This window comes from Mixophyes fleayi, chromosome 8 (assembly GCF_038048845.1).
Source record: "Mixophyes fleayi isolate aMixFle1 chromosome 8, aMixFle1.hap1, whole genome shotgun sequence".
NCBI lineage: Eukaryota > Metazoa > Chordata > Amphibia > Anura > Limnodynastidae > Mixophyes > Mixophyes fleayi.
The window spans coordinates 26,238,699-26,264,315 of record NC_134409.1 but is presented as its reverse complement, the minus strand read 5'-3'; the positions used below and the strand labels follow the sequence as shown (position 1 = coordinate 26,264,315).

General features: G+C 40.0%; 1 protein-coding gene across 3 annotated transcripts in view; it reads left to right on the top strand.

The window, feature by feature from the left end:
• The window catches only part of ASTN1 (astrotactin 1), a 325,634-nt gene that overhangs the window by 259,715 nt on the left and 40,302 nt on the right, over positions 1-25,617 (top strand). For all 3 annotated transcript variants that reach the window (XM_075182193.1, XM_075182195.1, XM_075182194.1), the window contains 4 exons: positions 1,550-1,744; positions 3,146-3,273; positions 18,110-18,214; positions 21,305-21,493. In XM_075182193.1, the coding sequence (XP_075038294.1) occupies positions 1,550-1,744; positions 3,146-3,273; positions 18,110-18,214; positions 21,305-21,493 (617 nt within the window). The remainder of the gene's footprint in view (positions 1-1,549; positions 1,745-3,145; positions 3,274-18,109; positions 18,215-21,304; positions 21,494-25,617) is intronic.

Genomic DNA, 25,617 nt, shown 5'->3' with positions numbered 1-25,617 from the left:
AAGAAGCGGATTCTGCAAGTCGCGATATTTGCAGCGGAAATTTAAAACGACAATGGCTTTCAAGGCAAGTTACACTGCTTAATACATTTACCTCCTGTACTGTTAATTTTCGTCATTACGTCCCCGAGTTGGGAGTGGGTAATTTGCGCGCCTGCTGCCTTCCTTGGATGTGGTAGACGTTACTCAGGCTCCCGCTGCGGAATCAAATCCTTATTTCCCGTTACTCATGGTCACCATGGTAGGGACAGAAAATGTGACCATTGAAAGTTGATATGCCAGGCATCCAAATGTATCTTCGCCGCCACGGGGAAGTGCGATCTGTCCAAGGTTTTCTCAAGTCAACAAAGTGGGCAGCTAAAGGCAAATGGACTAATTTACTTAATCATAACAACCAGACACTTGCTTTCATTGTCTAATAAGAGCAATAGACAGATAAAAAGCTAATTGGTTTGTGTTACTTCCAAACATTTTTCCAAACAAAAGTTGTTTAAAATAAGCCACGTTTCTGGTTCATACCCATATTCCCACAGTTATGTCCACTCCCCAAAAGCTCACACGCCTTTCAGGACTTGAGTATTAGGACAGCGAAGATTCGGAGGTGTGATTATCTGCACATTTTGCATCTAAATACCAAGTTAGTTAATAAGTCCTATCAAGTACCCTCCAAGTAGCAATACTATATTTGTTTTTATTTGCAGAAGATTATGTTGTTATTATTTGTAAACTTTAGATGTTTCTGCAAGGCTGCAAACCACGGTCTGCTATTTGTCTCAGCAAAAATTAGCAGCTGAGTGGCCTTTTTTTAATTGTCTTGCAAACCAAGGGCATTTTCAGGCAGCTGACAATTCACCTTTGTATGCCCCGGGGAGAACGATTTCCATTTTAACTGAATTTAACATAATGTTTATGTCCTCAAAGCAGAACATCAGGTCAAACATAATGACATAATCATTTTAATACTTGGGTTTTTGTAAAGATTTTAAAAATTCCACTGTTGGTGTCTCTGAAACTGAATAATATTTTAATGAACTACAAAAGGTTGAGACAGGGTCGGTTTTGGCCAAAATAGGACCCACCAAAGGATTAATTAAAGTCGGGAAGATTTCTGACGTACGCAAAACAGGCTACCGCGCAAGCGTGGCTTGCATTTTGTGCGGGGTCAGGGTGAAAGCTAGTCATACAGAATTCAGTTTAATGATTGGTGAAGGAAATTGATTGGTTGCATTCTTATCAGTCAGCAAAATGACAGCTTCCACTGTGTGTAGGTGACAGACTCACTTTAAATACTCTGGTGTGGTTTTATATATGGATGTCATGTCTACTTTTATTTAGTGTATGGATTTTAAATTACTCTTCTGCTGTTTTAATAGGCTTTGGGGTCAGTGAATGCCACCCAGCAATTATATAGTTGCTTTCCTGCTCTGCAGGTCACTAATCCTAATGAAGCCGAGAGGAAATAGATTTAATAATGGCAACACACGATTAGGTCTCTGTAGTTTAGGGCACGGAGTCCATTACTGACTTGACCCTTTTTGTGTTTCCTCTGCAGCTGTATCGAGGATTATAAGCTAGGTCCAGATGGACTGTCGTGTCACCTGGTCACAGAGTCCTGTCCTGGAGGAGCACACTGTGGAGATAGTCCTGAGGTGCCGATGAACCAGACACTCTTCGGAGAGCTGTTTTATGGTTACAATAACCAGACCAAGGAAATTGCACCAGGGCAGTTACTGAAAGGATCATTTAGGTGAAGAATATTTTTGATTCTTTGGAGAATTATATACAAGGGTTATATTTATGAGGCATTAGTCTGTCACTATATCATTTACAGCAAATTGTACTAGGATTGAGTCATTATAAAAATGCACTTAGTGACTATTAGTGGGACAGTTTTTGCAAATTGTCAATACACATACAGTATAATAGGTGGCATGTATGAACACTAATGTACACTATATGGACAAAAGTATCCTAGCCATGCAGGATCCATTTACATACATTTGTGATACAAAATGGGTCGTTTTGAAGAGCTCAGTGACTTCAAGCGTGGTACTGTGCTAAAGATGCCACCTTTGCAATAAGACTGTTTGTGAAATTTCATCCCTGCTGGATATTCAACGGTCAACTGTAAGTAATATTATGAGAAAGTGGAAGGACCAACAACAACTCAGCTGGAGCTTAATGGAATGGGTTTCCATGGCCGAGCAGCTGCATGCAAGACTCACATCACCAAGACCAATGCCAAGCGCCAGAATGAGTGGAGATAGTACACCGACACTGGATTGTGGGGCAGTGGAAACGTGTTCTGTGGATTGTAAAATCATGCTGTTCTGTTTGACAGTCAGACGGGTGAGTCTGAGATTGGCGGATGCCGGGAGAAGGGTACCTGCCTGACTGCATTATGAAGTTTGGTGAAGGAGGGATATTGGTATGTGACTGTTTTTCAGGGTTTTTGCTAGGCCCATCTCCAGTGAAGGGCAATCTTAATGCTTCTGCATTTTGGACAATGCTATGCTTCCAACTTTGTGGCAGCAATTTGGGGAAGGCCCTTTCTATTCCAACATGACTGTGCTCCAGTGCACAAAGCAAGGAATACAAAGACATGGTTTGGTGTGGAAGAACTTGACTGGCCCACACAGTGCCCTGACCTCAACCCCATCAAACACCTTTGAGATGAACTGGAACAGAGACTTCAAGCCAGGCCTTCTAGTCCAACGTCAGCGCTACCTCATAAATGCTCTACAGAATGAATGGGCACAAATTCCCACAGAAACACTCCAACATCTTGTGGAAAACCTTCCAAGAAGAGTGGAAGCTTTTATCGCTGCAAAAGGAGGACCAACTCCATATTGAAGTATATGTATTTGAATATAATGTTATTGGTGTAATGTTTAAGCGTCCAAATACTTTTGTCCATATAGTGTATATGTGCAAACTAGTGCAGATAACCTCTAGGGTGAGGCAGAAAAAAAGCTGCCTTGCAGGCAAAACTGAAAAGCAATATCATGAGGGATTTTTGCCCTTCGATAAATAGAAACTTCTCCTGTTTGTATGATTTTTTTATGAAGACAATTGTGACCTCTTCTGGGAACGGAGCGATAGTCCCTGATCTGCCTGCTGATGTGTATTTATGCTTCTTCATCTGTAGACAGAATAACTTTGCACGTGGTTTGGAGCACCAGCTACCAGATGGTCTACTCGTAGCCACTATACCGTCAGAAACCCAATGCCATGAAGAGATATCCGAGCCTATTCCCGACCCTGATTTTCTGACAGGTCAGTAAATCCATTTATTTTCCCACTAACCGCTGGTTTGTTACAATGCAGCAGGAGAGTAAATGGAGAGATGTCTAATAGATATGGAAACTCCAGGCCAACGTCAGATTGTCATCAGAACTTCCGCCAAGCTTTTCTTTTCTATTCTATTTTAGATTATTAGTTGCTTAAACAGCTAATAATACTAAACATTGTTTATTGGATATGTTAAACCTCTTATCGACCCTTACTAAGTTATCACATGATAGTCTCACCCATTAATGTTTATGGGCCTGATTCATTAAGGATCTTAACTTAAGAAACGTCTTATTTCAAGCTCCTGGACAAAACCATGTTACAATGCAAGGGGTGCAAATTAGTATTCTGTTTTGCACATAAGTTAAATACTAACTGTTTTTCATGTAGCACACAAATAATTTATATCTTATTTCTACACTGAAATCTAAAGTTGATATTTTTGTGCTACATAAAAAAACAGTCTGTATTTAACTTATGTGCAAAACAGAATACTAATTTGCACCCCTTGCATTGTAACATGGTTTTGTCCAGGAGACTGAAATAAGAAGTTTCTTAAGTTAAGATCCTTAATGAATCAGGCCCTATGTTTGGAAAGTCTGATAAACCTATCATAGGCGATAACACAATCGCTACCGATCGATAAAACCACCCCCTAGGTAGTGTTGTATAAGACAGGTTTAAAGGACAAAATAAGATTCCTCAAATTGTGATTCAGCTGATGGCAGTTTCTTTTCATTCATGTAGAATTGAATATAAATTTGTCATGTTTGTAAATGTAACTGTGAAGCAGGAATATCAGAAGAGGGACCAACCAAAACAAAACTTGGCTTTGGCCGCAATTTGAATTGGGGTCCCAGTTATAAAAAAAAATGTAGTCAATTTTACTAATAACTATATATCACTAAAACATCCAATAATGAGTAAATGCATTGGTCTCAATGGCAGAGCTGTATTTGAGTTGCTTATCCAAGGGGGCATTTATTTGGCATAGGTAAGTTGGGAAAAGGAAGGGGGGGGGGTATCTCTGTTCTAAGCAAGACTTATGGGTCTATTTATTCAGACCACCCCAAACACACACATGTACTGTATGTTGTATTCCTATAGTTTGTGTATAGATAGAATTTATATACAGTATATTGGTGAAAGGCTCTATCCTTTGATTTTGCATTCTGTATCACCTCAAAAAGGGCTCCAATCTGTTTTGTTTTGGTTTTTTTTAATTTACATAAAGACATTTATTTGCTGCTTATTATATCATGTTCTTAGGCATCATCCTATAAACCCGTGTATGCCAAGCTATATTGCTTCTCTTTTGCAGATTATTAATTTCCTAACCTTTCAAGAGATCTGCAGAACATGACCCTGTTCTGATTACCTGCTAACACTTACTGATATATGATGCAGTACACTACAGTCTTAGAAACCTGGGATGGTTTAATTCTGAAACAGGGATCTTCCCTTCTACTTATGTACTATAGATAATGGCTGCGGGAGCCTGGCTATATACTGCCTTAATTAACAATACCTATAGATAGATGGGTATGATGAAGGCACATCACTGGCAAAATAATGCACAGAAAAAGGGAGATAGGGAGTCGATTTAAGACCCTTCACAAATTTTGCCCTTTAGCTATTCTCAGTGATAAGAGATGTAGTAACAGAGCAATTTATCAAAGAACTGAAGCCGGGACAGATGCTTGGAATGGTTAAAAGTACTCTCTAGCCGCTGCACGGTGTCTTAGTGGTTAGCACTTCTGTCTCACAGCACTGGGGTCATGAGTTTGATTCCTGACCATGGCCTTATCTGTGTGGAGTTTGCTTGTTTTCCCTGTGTTTGCGTGGGTTTCCTCCGGGTGCTCCGGTTTCCTCCCACATTCCAAAAACATACTAGTAGGTTAATTGGCTTCTATCAAAATTGACCCTAGTCTCTCTCTCTCTGTCTGTCTATGTAAGTGTGTATGTTAGGGAATTTAGACTGTAAGCTCCAATAGGGCAGGGACTGATGTGAGTGAGTTCTCTGTACAGCGCTGCGGAATTAGTAGCGCTATATAAATAGCTGATGATGATGATGACCACAGCAGTGACAGTGTATTTACAGGTCCTGTCCTGGTCTACTCTCTGTACTTGTGCCACCATCAGGCCCTGCATACTGGTGAGGGGGCGTCCAGCCAGTTACACTCTTGTTAAATAGCCCCAGAACTAGAATTTGCGTTAATCCTGCGGAAACGGCTGTTAAGGCAAACTAATGTTTGACTGAACACCATGGGGCCTATTTAACAAACATTAATCCTCTGTTAAAGATTTATGATCATTGCATCGTTACAATATCTGCTGCTTTGCATCTGTTTTCGTTTTACTGAGCATTCCCCATAAAAGTGTATGGTACTGCTCAGTAACGCTATTTATCAATATCCGAAAATCAATTTCTTTTCTCTTGTTTTCCATGTTATGGCATAGATTTTCGTAATTGTACATTTTCAGTGTTGTCAGCTCTGCTACGAAGAACAGAGCTGGACAGCGCATGTGTGGAAGGATCATGTGATCCCTCCCTGTCACATGACTCAAGTTCATTGGTCACTCGCACTACAAAGGCTCTCTGTGCGCATACCTGATACTTTCCGTCGGCGCATGCGCACTAGGATATACAGGAAGATGCCGTCAACACAGTTCTCTTCGCACTGAAGAGGCAGAGAAAAGGTAAGTGATAAACTTCACAGGGACAGCAGTTTAACATGACTGCTGTCCCTGTTGAAGTTTTTTATGAAAGATTGTTTTCAATCCTCATCGCATTAATATGGGCAGCATGGTGGCTTAGTGGTTAGCACATCTGTCTCACAGCACTGGGGTCATGAGTTTGATTCCTGGCCATGGCCTTATCTGTGTGGAATTTGTATGTTCTCCCCGTGTTTGCGTGGGTTTCCTCCCACACACCAAAAACATAATAGTAGGTTAATTGGCTGCTATTAAGTTTAGTTTTTCTCTCTATGTGGAGTTTGTGTGTTTGCGTGGGTTTCCTCCGGGTGCTCCGGTTTCCTCCCACACTCCAAAAACATACTAGTAGGTTAATTGGCTACTATCAAAATTGACCCTAGTGTCTGTGTGTGTATGTTAGCGAATTTAGACTGTAAGCTCCATTGGGGCAGGGACTGATGTGAGTTTCTCTGTAGAGCGCTGCGGAATTAGTGGCGCTATATAAATAGATGATTATGATTGAACTATCTTTCGTTCTTTAATATGCCTCCATAGTTGATGCAATATAAGGAAATGTACATCGTATATTCAAGTGCTTAAAGAATACACTTGTACTTTGGCCTCCAGTTTTCACAGTCTAAAGAAAGCTTTAGGCTGATTGATTTCCCTATTTATGGTTCTGGAAAGAGATAACTTCAGGCTTTAAATAAACACAACTGGATTTTTAATAACCAATGTGCCTTTCTGTCCCCTCAAACCCTCTAACACTGTTCCTGTCAATCTCCAGCTTTGTTATCTGTACGTGATTTCCAGTGTCAGAATAGATTATATTTTACAGAACAAGCATTGTATAAATGTACCTGCTACTGTATTGCTGCTGCTGAGCTTTGCTGGTGAAGAGTTAAAGTCAAAATGCTCAGTCTAGGAATTTCACAGGCAGACGGTTTCAGCTGAAGTCATTACTAATCAGCACGGTGACATTATCGAACCATTACGCTTTTCTTAGACACCTTCTTATCCCACTCTAACATATGCCGCGTAGTCAGCTCTCCGATATTGTATGAACCTTGTCTAATTAGCAGCTTTCATAGATAAACAGGATCTGTCATTACTCTCCACTCACCTATCACCAGAGCTGTCCGCATTCTCCTCTTTAACATACGCTGTAACCTTATGCACACATGCATTATCTTCCCTTTATGTAAATTGGTAACATGACTTAAACAGATGAGGTTGACCTTCTATTAATATGATAAAAGCATAGCATGAATGTTTTGGCTTGGCAGGGTTGCCGGTCTGTTCCTTACACAGTATGCCATGTCTTCACCAATCTACCAGATCTCACTGAGAAGTCCTAATGCATCTGCTTCTCTATTCTGAAATAATCCCTATGACAGCGAGTAAAACCTATATAAATATATATATATATATATATATATATATATATATATATATATATATATATATGCTATAGTGCAGAGCACTGTCTAACTCTGCCTTGATTGAACGGACAGCTTTGTTCATTCTGAAAATGATTTAGAATTTGTTTAAAATATGTTGCCATATATCTGTGAAAGACTGTGACATGATCAAAGTTTCTGGCTCAGATGAGTGAATACACTGCCTAATTAGCAGTCATCTACACTACAGCCCACCCTGTTATCTCTACGTGTCAGAGCAGAGGTATAATGATATAGATAAAGTGGAATGTTCTTTGCTCTCAGATATGACAGCCACAAGGCAGCAAATACTGAGTATATACGTTAGGCTGAGTACACAGTACAGAGTTTTCAACCGATTATCGGGCCAATCACATAATAAACGGCTATTTGGCCCAACATCGGTTTAGTGTGTATGCTCGAACGTTGAACGATTATCGTACCAAAGCACATTGTATCTTTTGATTGTTAAACCGGACTAAAAATCTTGTTCAACAACAGAACAATGTCGCTCTAATCCTGCAGTGTGTATGTACTCACGGCCGGCAGTGTACATAGAGCTCTATCATGGCCGGCAGTGTCCATAGATCTCTATGCAGTGTGCAGAGTCACCATCTCTTCTGTTGATGGTTGTGACAGTGTACACATGAATCGGTATAGTGTGTACTCATGAATCGGTATAGAGTGCACGCCGGAATCGGTATAGAGTGTACACATGAAGAGTGTACGCATGAATCGGTATAGAGTGTACACATGAATCGGTATAGAGTGTACGCATGAAACGGTATAGAGTGTATGCATGAATCGGTATAGAGTGTACGCATGAATCGGTATAGAGTGTACACATGAATCGGTATAGTGTGTACTCATGAATCGGTAAAGAGTGTACACATGAAGAGTGTACACATGAATCGGTATAGAGTGTACACATGAACCGGTATAGAGTGTACACATGAACCGGTATAGAGTGTACGCCTGAATCGGTATAGAGTGTACACATGAAGAGTGTACACATCGGTATAGAGTGTACACATGAATCGACATGCTGATAGGGACTTTTTTTTTCAGTCGTTGGTAAAATCATTAAAGATATTGCATCGGGACAAATTTTCTGTAGTGTGTACTCAGCATTAGTCAGTATTTATGACCAATTATCGGTTGTGTGTGCTTTTAGTGTTAAATTATAAATATTTTATTTATTGTGTTTAATCCCTTTTTACAGCGTACTCGTTGCCTGCAAGAGATGGAGGCAGCCATTATGCAATCTGAATGAGACTGTCACCTAGAGATTCACTAAGAACAATAACCATGACTTTTTTTCTCCGGTGATGTCACTGGCTCCTAGTGAATTGATTGTCTGCACTAACATGTATATTGATTGGTTCAGCCCACTGAATGGCTGCCTCGTGTCTAAGTGATATTACTTATGCATAGTGACTAAATATATCAATGAACATTAGTTCAACTCACACAATGGCTGCCACCACTGTGTGTAGGTCAGTGTACATTTTAAATGCTCTTTAGTATACCCAAATCTCTGTATCACTCTCTAGCGGCTTTTCCTCTCTGTTTCTTCCGACACATTACCACGTGCCCGTCTACTTGAGTTTGGGTCTCTTCTGCAGCCTCACAGCCTGCGGCTTCTAACCTTAACAGGAGGGAGCTCGGGGCTGCATCCCCTTGGGTTATGATGACTGAAGTGACATTCCTGACAGTGCCAGAGAGACCACCTCTTGTGCCAGGTGTAGGCAAGTGCATGTATACATAAGACACAGAGTCTATTACTCCCCGCACAGGCTGCACCAGATGGGTGCCAGAACTGACTCGGAATGACCAAAGTCTGGGGGAACCCCTGCTAACTTCTGGCACCTTATCTGGGATTGTCCTGTGGTTGGGGACTTCTGGTCGGAAGTGGTGGAGGGGATACGAGATACGGGCATCAGGATTCCTTTGTTATTTCCTAAGACTTGTGTGTTCGGTCTGGGAGTAGATTTGCGGCTTGGCAAGAGCGCGACCAGATATGTCGCCAATGTCCTGGCATTGGCTAAGGTCATTATAGTCCAAAAGTGGGTGGCCAGTGATGGGCCTAGTTTTGCTGACTGGGTGGTTTTAGTGAATGAGGCTGTGGGACATGAGCGGTTCACCTACCAATCCATAAAAACTATGCCTAAGAACTTTAAAGTCTGGTCTCGCTGGGTGAAGTCTAGATATGCTGTGGGATCCCTGACGGCAGATTTTGACCCACCTTGAATGTCCCCCCCTCCTTACCCATATAAACCTACCCCTTTGTGCATAGGCATCTGCTGAATGCCTGGATACTAGGGTAAGGGGTCACAGTGCTCGGTGGTGGAGGGAGGAGAAGCTATATCTGTTAATGCCAATCGTTACATTGGACGTTCACTTGAACTGTACGTTGCTTATATGCTTGACGTTTATTATACACATTTTCTTGCAGGCTTATAAACTCAAAAGAACTGGAACTGTGTGCTAAGCTACTTTTGTTATGTTTTAATTGTATTGTCTGAAAACTTGAATAAAAATATTTGATTTTTAAAAAAAAGCACTGAATGAGGGGCATTATGTCAATCATTTATTGATTTAGGTGCCCCTTAACCGTTTTTGACCTAGGCAACTACCTGGGGGCCTCATAATGGTAGCACTGACCCTGCATATACTCTGCAATATCAGGCAACGTAAGTAGCCAGCCTTACTCTCTATCCACTCTCTTAATGTGCTTGTATGGTAACTTCCAAGTTAATCTTCCTCATGCCATCATCTGTCTACAGCAAGGACACAGGAGCAGCTGAGAGGGTTTCGGAGGCAGGCAACCTTATTAATTAAGGGAATGAAGGGGCTATATTGAAACTAAAGATTAGGTTTTTTTTTTAACAAGCCCAGAGGTGACCTAGTTGCTGTGTGTAAATATATCCAGGTTCAATACAAACATTTGTTCCTGAGCTTTTCATACCCATATTCTTGAGGATCCACTGTGTCTGGAAAAAAGACTTGGGAAAGGTTATTCACTGTAAGACTATAGAATAATCTATGATGTGTTGATGGCTAATTCTTTAACTGGATTTACTTGTGGATTTGATGCCTTTCTTGCGAAAAATAGTATCTCTAGCAAGAACTATTAAATAGCGTGATCGAGGATATTGATCCAGAGAAATAATTTCTTTGCTAAGAAAGGATTTTTTTTCCCCAACATGAGGACAAGTTTCTGACTGCCTTATTGGAGGTCCTGTGTGTCACTGCTAGCATTTCTAATGACAAAACTATACAAGGCATGCTCTCTCCTTACAGAACCATGTTTATACCAGGAATATAGCAAACGCCCCAAATGGAGTTTTACACAGTATCTCCTAATAGTGATCTGTGTTCCAGATGTTCACAATGACATATACATTAACAATATATGGGTCTGTTTACCAAACGGGAAATAGCCCTATTGTCAGCAAAACAGGTTGTGTTCCTGCTCATTATCGCCTCGCCCTATTCATCAAAGGGGTTATCGCTGTCAAGTTTCACCAGTTTATTTATCAAGTATCATGTACTGCCACGGTACCTGTTCTGGTAGCGCCATCTGCATTCTTTTAGTGTTTAAATGACAATATTGTCATTATTAACACATATTTAATAATGTTTATAAATAACTTATAATGTTTTTTATATATATATGTTTTACTATATATGTATATGTGTATATATATATGTGTATATATATATATATATATATATATATATATATATATATATATATAGCTATAGATAGATTAGATAGATAGATAGATAGATAGATATAGATATATATATATATATATATATATATATATATATATATATATATATACATATATACATACACAAGTTAACCCGTGCATGATACTCATGCATTTTAGTCAAATCAAGCTACTTAAGGTGTTAAAAAGGTTCTTGTCATGCATTTGGGTCATAGCCCAGGCCTCAACCACCAACCACTCCCCACTGTCACCCCCGGCAACCACCAACCACTCCTAACTGTCACTTCTCCTTCAAGAAATATATATATATTTTTTTTAAATCTTTATAAACAATTTTAACAATTAACAAATTAAATTAACAAATTAAAAACATCTTAGTATACCAAATTTCAGCCCTTTCTGAATTTTTTTTTCCACACACACTAAGAATTTAGTAGGTCAGTGTATAACTCCGCCCAGCAGGTGGCGCTGCAGCTTGGTTTTATTTTTTCCACACACAGACAGACTAACACACGCCACTAGACATTTATATTATAGATATATATGTCTATATTTGTGGGGAGTTGGTTTTTTTTGTTTTTTTTATAGTAGAACTAAAAACCAAATCTATCAAGCCTGCCCACGCATGTACTGTATGTCAAAAAATTAACTATTAGTGCTCCGTGCACTAATACACGGTACCGCTTGGCGTTTTGTTGTTAAATGCAGGCAAGCGATTAAAAAAATTATACTTATTGCTGCAATGGGGTGGAAGGTAATAAACAGGTCTCATAATCTACACCAGGGTAAATTCATTCAGACCACCGATCTGTGGAGGCAGGAGGTGGAAATTAGCACATTGTATTAATATTAACAATTTGGTCACCCACACTAGTGTTGACATTGATGTTTGTTGTGTATCTGTCCAATATATCACTAACTATATCACTGATGTATGTCATTAACACCTGGAACCTAAATTGTCATTACCATATGCACATATTCTATAGACTTAAAATAGATTGAAATTAATAGATTTTAGGTTTTTTTTCCACCCTTACCAACTATATGCAACAGGAGCAGGCTGGAAAGTTTTCGCTGGGGGTAATACCAGGGCCATCTTTTCCATTGGGCACGATGGGCAGGTGCCCAGGGGCCCCACGGACAAGGGAGCCCCATAGGTAGGGCTCTTAATTAGAATAAATAAACCTGCAAAAGAAAAAACCTGCAAAAAAAACTTCAAGGGTCACTGAGCAAGTACATCTATCTATCTCTATCTCTATATATCTATATCTATATCTGTATCTCTATACATATATATATATATATATATATATATATATATATAGGGGCCCCTGTGCACTGCTTTGCCCGGGGGCCCATAATGTTGTTAAGATGGCCCTGGGTAATACTCAGCTCAGCAGCCTATAAGGAACATTTTAAAGGAAAAAAATTCAAGTAGCCCAGTGACCCAGCCCAAGGTAGTACAGTATGGGACCTGAGGGGGCAGCTGCCCTGCTGTCCCCCAGTCCAGCCAGCCCCTGATATGTAACTAAGCATTAACTGTGCATTAACTATGCATTAACTATGCATTAAGCAACCCTCCACCCCCTTTTCATTTGTTTTGTGGCCGGGTGTGGGGTTTATATGATATATGGTTGGTCTTTGTTTACTAACCTCTAAAGAGCGCAATCTTTCATCAGAAAAATATATATATACTGTATTTATATACTGTATATTGATGTGTTCTGAGACAGCATTACATCAATCGGATTATGTTCTGAATTAATTATAACACTACAGGCATTTGACACAAACCAGGTTTCAGATGGATTATGTGATATCACAACTTTGCAGAGTAGCTCATTTGATGATTTTGATCAATTAAGACTTAAATTAATGGATGCAAGTTCTTAATCTTATTTGTGCTCCAAGGGGTAATTTCACAGTCCTTCACGTTCATCCGCACAATGATCATTCTAAAGTTAACAATGATCCCTCACTGGTCTGCGGATCTGATATGATGCTACTTAATGTGGTGAATAAGTGTCATGTGGTTTATCAGCATGAGTTTATACAGTCATATAATTTGTCTTCAATTACGGTTTACCAAGAGCGCATGACAGAAAGAAGTTTTTATTTCCACTGTAAAGGAAGATAATGAATGGCCACTGTGCTTGTCTGATCCATTTGTCAGTCCCTTATATGTTAAATAAAAAGGATCCATGCGCTTTCAACATGATATCACTTTACAGCATACCACAATAAGATACTTAATAGAAACGGTTTAATCATAGCAGGAGAGTTATGTCATTATCATCTTGTTTTAAACCGAAAACTAGACCCTTTTTGCGTCAAGAACAATGAAAGCTCTATCTTGCTTCTCTTTATTTTCCACAGTTTAATAGCATGATAGTTTCCTCCAAATTTAGCAGGTTTTAGGGGTTCTTATGGCAGTGTATGAGGCAAACAACACAGTGTCCCAAAGAGTTCATAGTTTATTGTGTCATAAGTACTGCTCAAAAGGTACAGCAATACAGTGGCTTAGTGGTTAGCACTTCTGTCTACAGCACTGGGGTCATGAGTTCGATTCCTGACCACGGTCTTATCTGTGTGGCGTTTGTATGTTCTCCCCGTGTTTGCTTGGGTTTCCTCCGGGTGCTCCAGTTTTCTCCCACACTCCAAAAACACACTGGTAGGTTAAGTGGCTGCCATTAAATGAAGCTTAGTTTCACCCGGTGTGTGTGGGAATTTAGACTGTAAATTCCAATGGGGCAGGGACTGATGTGAGTTCTCTGTACAGTGCTGCAGAATTACTGACGCTTAATAAATAGCTGATGATGATTAGATTTCCTGTCTGAACAAAAATAAAATGCAAATCAAATCCTATTTCTTTACTAAATCTAACAAAATTTTCTGGCATAAAAAAGCTTTTCACAGCCTTAACATATGAACACCAAGTATTTGGCTACATCAGAGCACCCAACAGCAAACACAAAAAAAGAAATGTATTTATACAACCTAACTGTCTGCAAGATTCCCAGATATATACATTGCTCCTCTTACACTGCAGTGACAGATAGGTGCTGCTATTAAGGACCTGACCACACCATCCTGAAAAGATACCAGGTTACCCAACCCTCTGTGTGCTTCACTGTCTGTTTCAGCTTGTGGCTAACATAACGTCCATCTATTTTTTCACCTCTAGCGCATTTTAATTTGTCAGATGTCTTCCCCAGCTCAAACCTACAAGTAGAAGAATTCCATGAGGTGTGTGATCTTGGAAGAGCAACTCCATGACTAAGCATCTAGCCTGGTATTTCCCAAATCCAGTCCTCAGGGACCCCTAACAGTGCAGGTTTTCCAGGTCACAAGTGACATAATTGGTGCCACCTGTGGAACTTTTAAAATGTGTCAGTGACACACCTGTACTCCAGCAAGGAGATCTGGAAAACATGCACTGTTAGGGCTCCCTGAGGACTGGATTTGGGACACACTATAAGAAAAACATTGTACCCCCTCTACTAAGTAAACCAATGTACTAACAAACTTTCCTATCATAATATCTGACCATCTTATAATTTCTTGGTGCAACATATCAGCAACATGATGTTATACATCTAGCTCCTAACCTCGCAGGAAAAGCTGGCGTTCTTTCGGCCCAACAGAACGTCCAGCACCTACACTGGACATGATGATATGTTAGGCTCCTCTAATGTCGCAGACATCGAGAGGTGAATCTGCTAGGGGTCCCCAAATCAGCAAGAGCCCACACGTCACCAAAGATAAACGAATGACAACCTCCATATGGGTGCTCCCACCTGCATGACACAACAACTTACACCTGCAAGGGGAGTACTCAGTCAGGGTCAAAGTCTGCCACCAACGACCTCACAGCATATCTTGATTTCGCCCATCTGAACAGTATTTAGGAATAGTGTTGCAGGACTGGTAAGTAGACCTTTCATGCCCCACAGCCTCATTGACCAGAATAATCCAGTTAGCAAACCTGGGACCCTCCCGGGTCACCTATGTTCTTGCAATGAGCACCTTGACCAGGGCGAGGAGGTTCGTAATGTACCTGGTCGAACTCCTATTAAGCAAATGGTCAAGTCCGAGTCCAAATACACAGATCTTAGGAAATAGTATAGGGATAGTGATACCAGTGTCTTGTATTCCAGCCAACACACCCGACCAGAAGTCTCCAACCTAAGGACAGCTCCAGAGCAGGTGGTGGAAATATCTCAGCATTTTGGGCAAACTGAGTCAGTCGTGGCACCCATCTGACAATAGGAATAGTAGACCCTGTGCAAAATGTATAGCTGTACTTGCCTAAACCTGGCACAGGAGGTGGCCTATCTGGCGTTATCTAACATATAGCTCCAGTCTTCATCGTCAAGGGGACCTAAATCCATCTCCCAACCCATTCTTATTCTGCCCAAATCGTCAGTATTCAAGAGGGAAAGGACATTAGCATAAAGCAAAGAAATAGCCTTAGCTGGACCCACCTGCCAGAGAAGCGAAGCACATGCTTTCTCCTGGTGTATAAATATCACATGATCTAGTGTTATTAATCTAAAAATAGTTCCACTGGTCAATGAACCTGGGTTCCTCACTTACATGATTCTTCAGTCATATCCTCACAAGTGCTTCAGTTATATGAACCTCTCAGGTTCTTTAGTTAGATGAGCCTTCATGTTTTTTTTCGGGTATATAACCCACATCTGTTCTTCAGTTATATGAACCTTGCTTGGCCTTCAAATATATCAAAGTCACAACCTCTTCAACTGTTTGAACAACAGCATATTTTAACTGAACCTCACAAGCCCTTCAGCTATATGAATCACATACGTTCTATTTTTATGAACCCAAGTTCATTGGTTTTATGAACTTCAGTTATATAAGCCTCACAAAGTTCATCTTTAGGAACCTCGCAAACACTTCAGTTATATGAACCTGATAAAGTTCTCTAGTCTTATGAACCTGAAATGTTTTCAGTCTTATGAACCTCTCACAGTTCTACAGTCAAATGAACCTCATAATGAACCTCACATGTCCTTCAGTTATATCTACCTTAGATGTTATTTATCTTGAAGCACCTCATTTATAAGAACTTCACAAGGCTTAAGGTCTTAAATTACATGATACTCCCAAAGTCATTCTCTCTGTGTATGAACCTCATTGTGCTCTTTTTACACATGTATCACTTTTTTCTCTGGGTAGTTCAGCCTCACAGTCTTGGGATACATGATGTTGATAAACATATATTAAGGTCTTTGAAAAGCACAACTTTTTTAGCAGGTATATAAATGTTGTAGGATCCTTCATCCATCACATACTATCATTGCATCTGTGATGACACAGTTGAATATGTACTTTTTATCCCCACAACCCCCAAGAGTGTCTAATTACATGTGGATATAGTATACTTTTTCAGTATATGCTAGTCATTGTAAATATGTATATTGTTTATTGTGTATTGTTGCTATTGCAGTGAAGCTGTTATTCATTGTGCTTAAAGTGAAGCCAGGTGGGTTATGGGTAAGGGTCAAGTTGCAGGATACAGGTGAGGTGGAAGGCCAATTAGTATCCATTGTTCTCAACAGGACTAGTGCAGACATTTTGTCTGGAACCCAGCAGGGGAGCTTTTGTGGAAGCATAGCTCATCTCCACTCCCCCTCCAATCCGCTGATCCAGCACCCACCAATGTTTAAGAAGGAGAGAGCCAGGGGTTTGCCAAGGGAGGGGAAAACACAGTGGAAAATTGACCCTAGATAAAAGGAGACACTCCAGGGGGAGAGAGGTTGTTCATTCTGAGGATTGAGGGCTGAAAGCTGCAGGGTGGTTGGTTTGAGTTGCCGTTCTCTACCAGTGGACTACATCGGCAGATCCATGGATCTTCAAGTCAGGACAGCCAGGTGACAGTATTTCCTCAAGCTAGTGGGGAAAGGGACAGATAATGTCTGTCCCTGGCATTTATTTACTGTGTGTATATAATATTCTAGTGTTGTTTTTATTACAATAAATGTACTGTTGTACTTTTGTAACTGCATTTGCCTGAGTGATTATAGGAACCTTAGAAGGTACTTGGTAGGTTTCCCTGGCATAGTTAGGCACCCCTGGATGGCCAGCAGGTGTGATGTGGGTGAAAACCCGGTATCTTCACATTATCTGATCTATTTAAGCATCTCCATGAGCGACTGTTTCTTGCAGAAAGCGCCCATCATAGCAGTATTAAATCTTCTCCCACATTCTTCAAACTGATGTATACTCTGTAAACAGAAACCATAACACATAGTCATTGAGAAAAAGGGGCAAATTGTCAGCTGTATAATTAGTATTGGGAGCATTCTACATGAGATACAGTAGGAGGAGGGGACAGCCCACTGTCACAAGTAGATACTTGCCGCTTCATGCGTTTGGGGTACATTGAAGGAGAGAGACAGCATAGGAAATCAAGGCAGAGGTTTACTTTTTTTTAAAAAAATGTAGAAGCCAAATGGAAAATGTATTAAACATAAATAAATATATATATATATATATATATATATATATATATATATATATATATATATGTATATATGTATATATATATATATATATATATATATATATATACACACATATATTCTCCAACATCACAGCAGTGGGGTTTATTTATTAACAAAGAGTGGAAATGCAAATGTGTAGGAACCCGTATCAGTAATTATCTTTGATTTATTGCAAGTTAGAAAATAAGAGCACATGTGTAACTGGTTGCTGCGGTTACTGCATTTGTCTCTAAATAATAAGCAGTTTCTCCAAAATGTCAAGTAACAGTCAGGTCAGTAAATTAAATCTAGCAGCACCAGGCTAAGGAGAGCAGTAGATGCCTTAACAGAGACCTTAAGAGACAATAGCAACTGCTTTTCAAGTCATGCATGACCGACAGATAGAGGTCTTTGGTTATGACATTGTCTTTTCTTACAGGCATGGTCAATTTCAGTGAGGTGACTGGTTATCCCTTAATTCAGCACTGGGTTGTACGATCTGTTATGTATCATGTCCGACTCAACCAACCATCTGTCTCCCAAGGTAAGAAAATTGAAGTAAATAAGGATGCACGAAACAGAATTGGATGTTTACTATGCAAATTGAACAAATGACACTTAAAATAAGACGTTGCGCTGAGTTGCCGCTCAGCACTATTAGGAGATTTTGTCAATAAGCCCTGTGGAGCGCACTGATTGTCTAGGTTTTAATGACTCCTCTGCTGCGACCACAGATGACCTTCTTGAGCTCAGGCTTTGAAGTGGTGACTGAAGTCATCAAACCTTGACCAATTTGAATGCAATTTTAGAAGACATAAGAATAATGTAGTCTTTTTTAGAGTAATCCTAAAACCAAAATGAATGAGTGAAAATGTCAAAGCTACTAATTGGTTCAACTTTGCCAGTGTATCTCACGTAACCTGCCCTGCTACGGCTTTGTGATGAGGATAGGAGCTATTTGATGAAATAATCCCACTCATTAAAATTGACCTTGCATTCTTGGCTGCAGAAAATCAAAATTATTGCTAAGAAAAGGGCTGATCAATTGTGACATACTAATAGGAGAAGAAAACATGTTCTCTTTATTTTTTTCCTGAAAATAATAATATATTGTGTCAGCATTAATGAGCTGTACATACCAAAATACATAAAAATAATAGAAATGTTAATCCTTAAAAGGATACACATATATATATATATATATATATATATATATATATATATATACAAGTTAACCCATGCATGATACTCGTGCATTCTAGTCAAATCAAGCTACTTAAGGTGTTAAAAAGGTTCTTGTCATGCATTTGGGCCTAGCCCAGGCCTCCTCAGGGGAAGAGCGTTACTTCCCGACGCAAGCGCCCTTTTTTAACGTGGTTTTGTCCACATGTCACCACCTCATCATTTTTCTCCATCACCTCATCCTTCATCTTCATCGCCACATCCTTCATCAAGCTACTTAAGGTGTTACAAACTCCCCACTGTCACCCCCGGCAACCACCAACCACTCCCAACTGTCACTTCTCCTTCAAGAAATATATAGGTCAGTGTATAACTCTGCCCAGCAGGTGGCGCTGCAGCTTGTTGTTTTTTTTCCACACACGCCACTAGGCATTTATATAGTGTAGATATATATATATATATATATATATATATATATATATATATATATATATATATATCATCAAACAGCATTTCTAATCTCTCTTGAGACAATTTATGATGATTTTTTTTTGTTCTTTCCATGAAACTTAATTTAGTTCCTTTTTGACTTATGGCTGGTATACAAAACTGCGATAAGCACTAAGCAGACAAAATACAGCAGAATTTGTGAAAAGGGATCAAGAATTTAATCTCATAGCAATTGTCTGCCTGGGTTTAATCTGCTGGTTAACAAGATTGAAAAGTAAACATCTGATTTAGAGACAAGTATAGCAGATGGCATGTTGTGTTTATAATTTAGATATCTTGGATTCTCCACGAACGAGACCACTTTTGCAAATATAGTGGATTAGAACTATCGGATTTTAGTTGATGTCTTTTCTTGCATGTTCTTTTCAAAGCACAAAGTTCATCTGTCTCTCTTTTATCAATTGTAAAAATGCTAACAGGTAATAAAAGTTCTAACAGTAATGATATATCAATGTCATGGCTGATTGAAAGCTCCCATGGGCTGAAATCAGAGACGGTTTCATGACAATGGAAAAGAGTTTGCTGTGATTGACTAATTAAAAAAGTAGTTCTTAATTATTTAATTTAAATGATAAAATGGAGTAAAATTTACTTTGAAAAGTATTTTAGTTAAAAGCTATTTTCTATACAAATATATACCATTTTAAATGGGGTTACCTGTTTAAAATTAAATGTTTAGCCTCTTTTTTAAATCCCATCTGCTGCTTCAGGTCTCACCTGCTGCAGAGACCCAAGCAGCAGTGTGACTGCCGAAGTGGCAGCCCCTGGCAGGCAAGGGGGTTCCGTCGATGTGTGGACCATCTCCTCTTCTGAGCATTCATGGTGGTCAGTGCATGAGCACTGGAGCCCTGCTAAATGCAACAGGCCCCATGTCAGGCCCCTTAACATTACATATTATAGAATTTGTCAGCTATCACAGAGATATTACCCAATGCCAAAAATTACGAAAATTCACCCTTATACACTTTTAATAGCATATGGTGCAATTTGTACTCCAAATTTTTTTTTTATTAGGAAGACTACCAATATTTAACATACAAATTGTAAGGGAGGCAGAAACTTATTTACATGAAACTGAATAAGGCACTACATGTATAAATGTTTGCAAATCCACAGAAGAAAACCCAAAATAAGATAGAGCAGAATAAGAAAAATTAGAGACAATGGGGCATATTCAATTAAGACGGCAGATCATGACTGTGCACATAAAGTGGCAGTATGGTACCGCAACATCGCGGAGTGAAATGTTGCGGTAAGGGGAAGTGTGCAGCCACGCGTAACCACGATCTGCCGTCTTAATTGAATATGCCCCAATGATTGTAATTGGCTATGTGCCAGTACGTGAAAGTACTCTATACATTCAAATAGATCCTGTCCTAGGGTTCTGTGCTGGGGATTTTCCCGGCGTGATCCTCTGCTACTATGGGTATTTTTTACTTTCTAACAGAAAGTCTCATTTTAGGCTTTTGTTAGGCTTTCTCCCGCAATTACTAGTTTAAGCTTTTTCTCCAGGTATAGATGAACAGTAGTGTATGAGTGAACTGATGTCTTTATGTTCTTTAAAGTGGTACTTATGAGTAGTCAGGGGAGTGACTAGCATCACGGGGCTCCACAGAAATATTTTGCAGGACCCCCTCCACTCCTATATCACAATAATTATTTGCCTCTCCGGAGGCTGCTGCTCCCTTCTTCTGATCCTGTCTGAGGCCGTTGCATACACAGTGGAGCCCTGGTTTTGTATTCAGTTCTAATCACAGGGGAGCTGAAAGCCCAAAGAGAGCATTTGTCAGCCAACACTGATGTTCAGACGAGCAAGGTCCCCAACTGCACAGAGAAGTGATATGAACCTCCTGACACCTTGATGTGGGAAAGATTGTGGGCGTCAAACGCACCTCTATATGTTACAAAATTCATATATCCAACTTCTTTTTTCTCCTGTCAGCCTTCACTCACGCTCTTCATGCACTTGATGGAGCTACATCTCGCCTGGAATTTATGCCACTGTTAGAACAGTTTGGGAACCATTATATTCAGGAGGCAGTCTACGGGTTCGAGGAGATCTGCTCCATCTGGTACCCCAACCGGCAAGTTCAGAGGCAACTGTGGCTCGAATTTGAAGACATAAGTAAAGGTAAGAAAGAGTCTTAAGATCGAAGATCTACACAAGGATTTTGGAAGATAAATATTTTCAAATCATATATTATATTCTTATTTATTGTTGTGTCATTGTATAAAAAAAGGTTTAACCAAAACACTTGCCTTCCTCATGTTATAATATTCTCTAATGATTTCATTGAAACCCAATAATGGTATGGCACAAGTTGGAGAAGTTTATAAGGACAGATAGGTAGATCAATATACATTTCCTATTTTTGGCCAAACACACCTACATACTACTAAAGACTGAATCATAAAGTTATATGAATAAGTATGTTTTTGATACAGGATAATGACAAAGCAGCAGCCTCTATTTTCTTGCCAAGTAATGTAATTCCTTCCCTTGCAGTGCAGCATGCATATATTAATAGAGATATGAAACCGTTAGGTTTATACTGACGCATTAATTGTTTCTTTTGTTCTTCTTGAAGCCTTCTGAAGATACATATCTCTTTGTTCGCTTGAATCCTTATCTATAATGACTAACAGCAAGTGGGACAATAATAACTGTAATCTTAGCAGTGGTTGTGCTCTGTAGATATCAGACTAGATATAACAGCAGGCAGACGTCTCAGGTCAAAGATGGTAACCCTGGATCCTTTCACGTTCTTACTGGGACAATATAACTTACCAATAGGATACTTTTTACCATTAATGGGTTTGGCGTAGTTAAATACTTGCAGAGACTATGTCCTTTTTAAAGTGTATCCCATACTTCCCCACTCCTGAATTACAGGTAGGTCTCTCGGACTCCTGGAAGAGGCCATCCTCTTGCATCCTGCCCACTTCCTGGTGAAGTGGGCAAGATGGGAGCCTCCATGATGTAATTTACGATGAATCTAGCAATTTTGGACACAATCCCGTGGCAAAACGACGCCCGGAACCAGAGACTGACATCAATGAGGCACCTAGTGGTAGCAGCCATTCTTTCATTACTCTCAATAGTCATCTTAAGATAGTAAATATATTTTGCTCACCTTAGATAGGTGAGAAGAAAACCTCAAAAATAAATTCCAAAAAGGTTGGTCTTCTTGAATAAATCAAAGGTCTTCCTTTTCCGAGTTTTAGTGTATAAAACTTAATTTATAAATTAATATAAATGTACTGATGATTTTAAACTTAGCAAAGGAACGTCATGACACTAGCGCTGCATTCAGATTTCAATGACATATATCCATCAAATGGATGGAAAGTGATGGTTAGTTGACCTCTACATATAGCAGCAGAGTCCTTTGTAGCACACCCACAGTGAGAAGCACAACCAGAGAAATGTTTTACCATTTGCTTGACACAGTTCACACTATGGGGCTCATGTAGAGTTAAATGCAAAATAGCGTTTTCTTCCATATAATACACTTTGGTACTTCTGTGCATTCCCACAAACCAGTAGGTATTGTAGCAGCCATATGCCAGAGACTGAGCTGCATCCTGCGCTTATGGCCACTTGCAGCCACTTACTATTAAAGAGGTGGAATGGGATGGGGAGGGCATGCAGGCGTGTTGGAGCAACTGCCATTGCTCAGTGCCATTGTTCACACAGAAACAGGAGGGGTAGCAGTGTTCTTGTCACTCTCCATTCTCCAGTGACATTGCTCAGTGCAATTGCTCATACAGAAACAGGAGGGGTAGCAGTGTTCTTGTCAATCTCCAGTCTCCAGTGACATTGCTCAGTGCGATTGCTCATACAGAAACAGGAGGGGTAGCAGTGTTCTTGTCAATCTCCAGTCTCCAGTGACATTGCTCAGTGCGATTGCTCATACAGAAACAGGAGGGGTAGCAGTGTTCTTGTCAATCTCCAGTCTCCAGTGACATTGCTCAGTGCGATTGCTCATACAGAAACAGGAGGGGTAGCAGTGTTCTTGTCACTTGACAAAAATTGACTGGAAATGATTGGAAATTAATGTTATTGAGGGTGGCCCAGCACTTTTAAGGAGGTTGTGGCACACTCCAGTGTGATGGGCCATGTCCCATATAACATGGCCACGCCCCCTCACAGCAGCGCACACACATTGTCCCACTTATACTCCGTTCACACTGCCTAAAAGACCCGGTTTTTGCTGGGGTGAGCCCGACGACCCGGGTCGAGGCTCACTGTGAATGGGTCCAGGGGCATCTACGGGTTTTTGAACCCGGGTATCACCGAAACGTATCGTAAAGTTAAAAAAAAAAAAACATTGCAAGAGAAGCCAATCAAAGCTCCTCTTGTGATGTTGCCAGGGAGACCCATGTTCATTGTGAACACGGTCTACCTGGGAATTTGCCAGGGTGTCCTGCACTGTCACTCGGCAATATCCTGGGTTCATAAACCTGGGATATTGCCATGGCGGCAGTGTGAGAGTGGTATAAGGGACATCTGCAAGTTGGGAGGTTGGTGATTTTATGGTCTGATACAATACTCAGATGCAACCCGTCAATTTACTAGAAATCAGTGAAATATGTGAGGCTCCTCAAGAACCACAAAATGGAGTCAGCTGTTTTGGGAAATGGACAGATATTGTAATGCAGGGTATCAATCATTACTGAGGCACTTCATGAACGTTGGTAAAAGTCATAAAATGATTTCTTCCACTACCAAGTTCACCTTCATCTTCATTCATATTCATGGATGACTTCTGTGACTCTAAGGAAAGATTTCACTCATAGCCCAACATTAAAACTCTCCATAGCAACAGTACTCAACATTAAAACTCTCCATAGCAACAGTACTCAACATTAAAACTCTCCATAGCAACAGTACTCAACATTAAAACTTTCCATAGCGACCGTAATCAACATGAAAACTCTCCGTGGCGACAGTAATCAACATGAAAACTCTCCATAGCGACAGTAATCAACATGAAAACTCTCCGTAGCAACAGTACTCAACATGAAAACTCTCCATAGCGACAGTACTCAACATGAAAACTTTCCATAACAACAGTACTCAACATTAAAACTCTTCATAGCAACAGTACTCAACATTAAAACTCTCCGTAGCAACAGTACTCAACATGAAAACTCTCCATAACAATAGTACTCAACATTAAAACTCTCCATAGCAACAGTACTCAACATGAAAACTTTCCGTAGCAACAGTACTCAACATGAAAACTCTCCGTAGCAAACAGTACTCAACATGAAAACTCTACATAGCAACAGTACTCAACATTAAAACTCTCAGTAGCAACAGTACTACCATACTCATATGGTGACATTTTAACGGATCTCTGCTTCCCATACACAGTATACACATTCCCAGAAAAAAGTAATTCTATTAAAATGCAGTGTATTACAGGTTTTGTTAATGTTAACAAATGATCTTATTAAATGATAAATTAAATCATTCATTTGAACCCTTTCTGTATGCCATCAGTACATTAAAGTCAACGATGGGCGATTCTTTGGTTAAGCAGACCGTAAGTGTGCATGATATGACGTATACACCATTCACACAGCCCGGCTGTCAGTGTTGGGTCCTAGGGAAATTACCAGGAACTGTTACTCGTGGTCCCTGGTCTCTGAGTCACTGTACGCGGTGATGAAATTGAGAGTTACGCATAATCCTGGGAAGTCACAATACTGACGTCATCAGGGTCTCCTTATGTAGCTACAAGTGAAACCTATCTAAGATCTAGCCTGCATGAAAACACTGACGCAGTGTATGTCACATCTAACTGACATAGTATGACAGCTGCCGTCAGATACAGGTTACACTGAATCTATCACTGTTGGTGTAGGACTGGGAACACTTGAGGCCAATGTTGGAAATAGGGTAGACATGAAACATGCTCCCTTTGTTAGAGAAAAAAGTAATAAGTAATGAAAAAAACATGAAAACATAAAATCACCTTCTGTATCATTACACCTTACATAACATAAACACATTTGGTATGCCTGCTATTGGTAGAACTAGATCCATTTGTGAGATAACATTGCAGGGTTTCACTAATTGAGTGCACAGCCATCTTTTGGTCCAAGGGCCATGTTGCATTTACTAAGAAGAGTGTGACATCACAGGGAGTGTGGCCATCCCATACAGTGGGTGTGGCCATCCCATACAGTGGGTGTGGCCATCCCATACAGTGGGTGTGACCATCCCATACAGTGGGTGTGGTCATC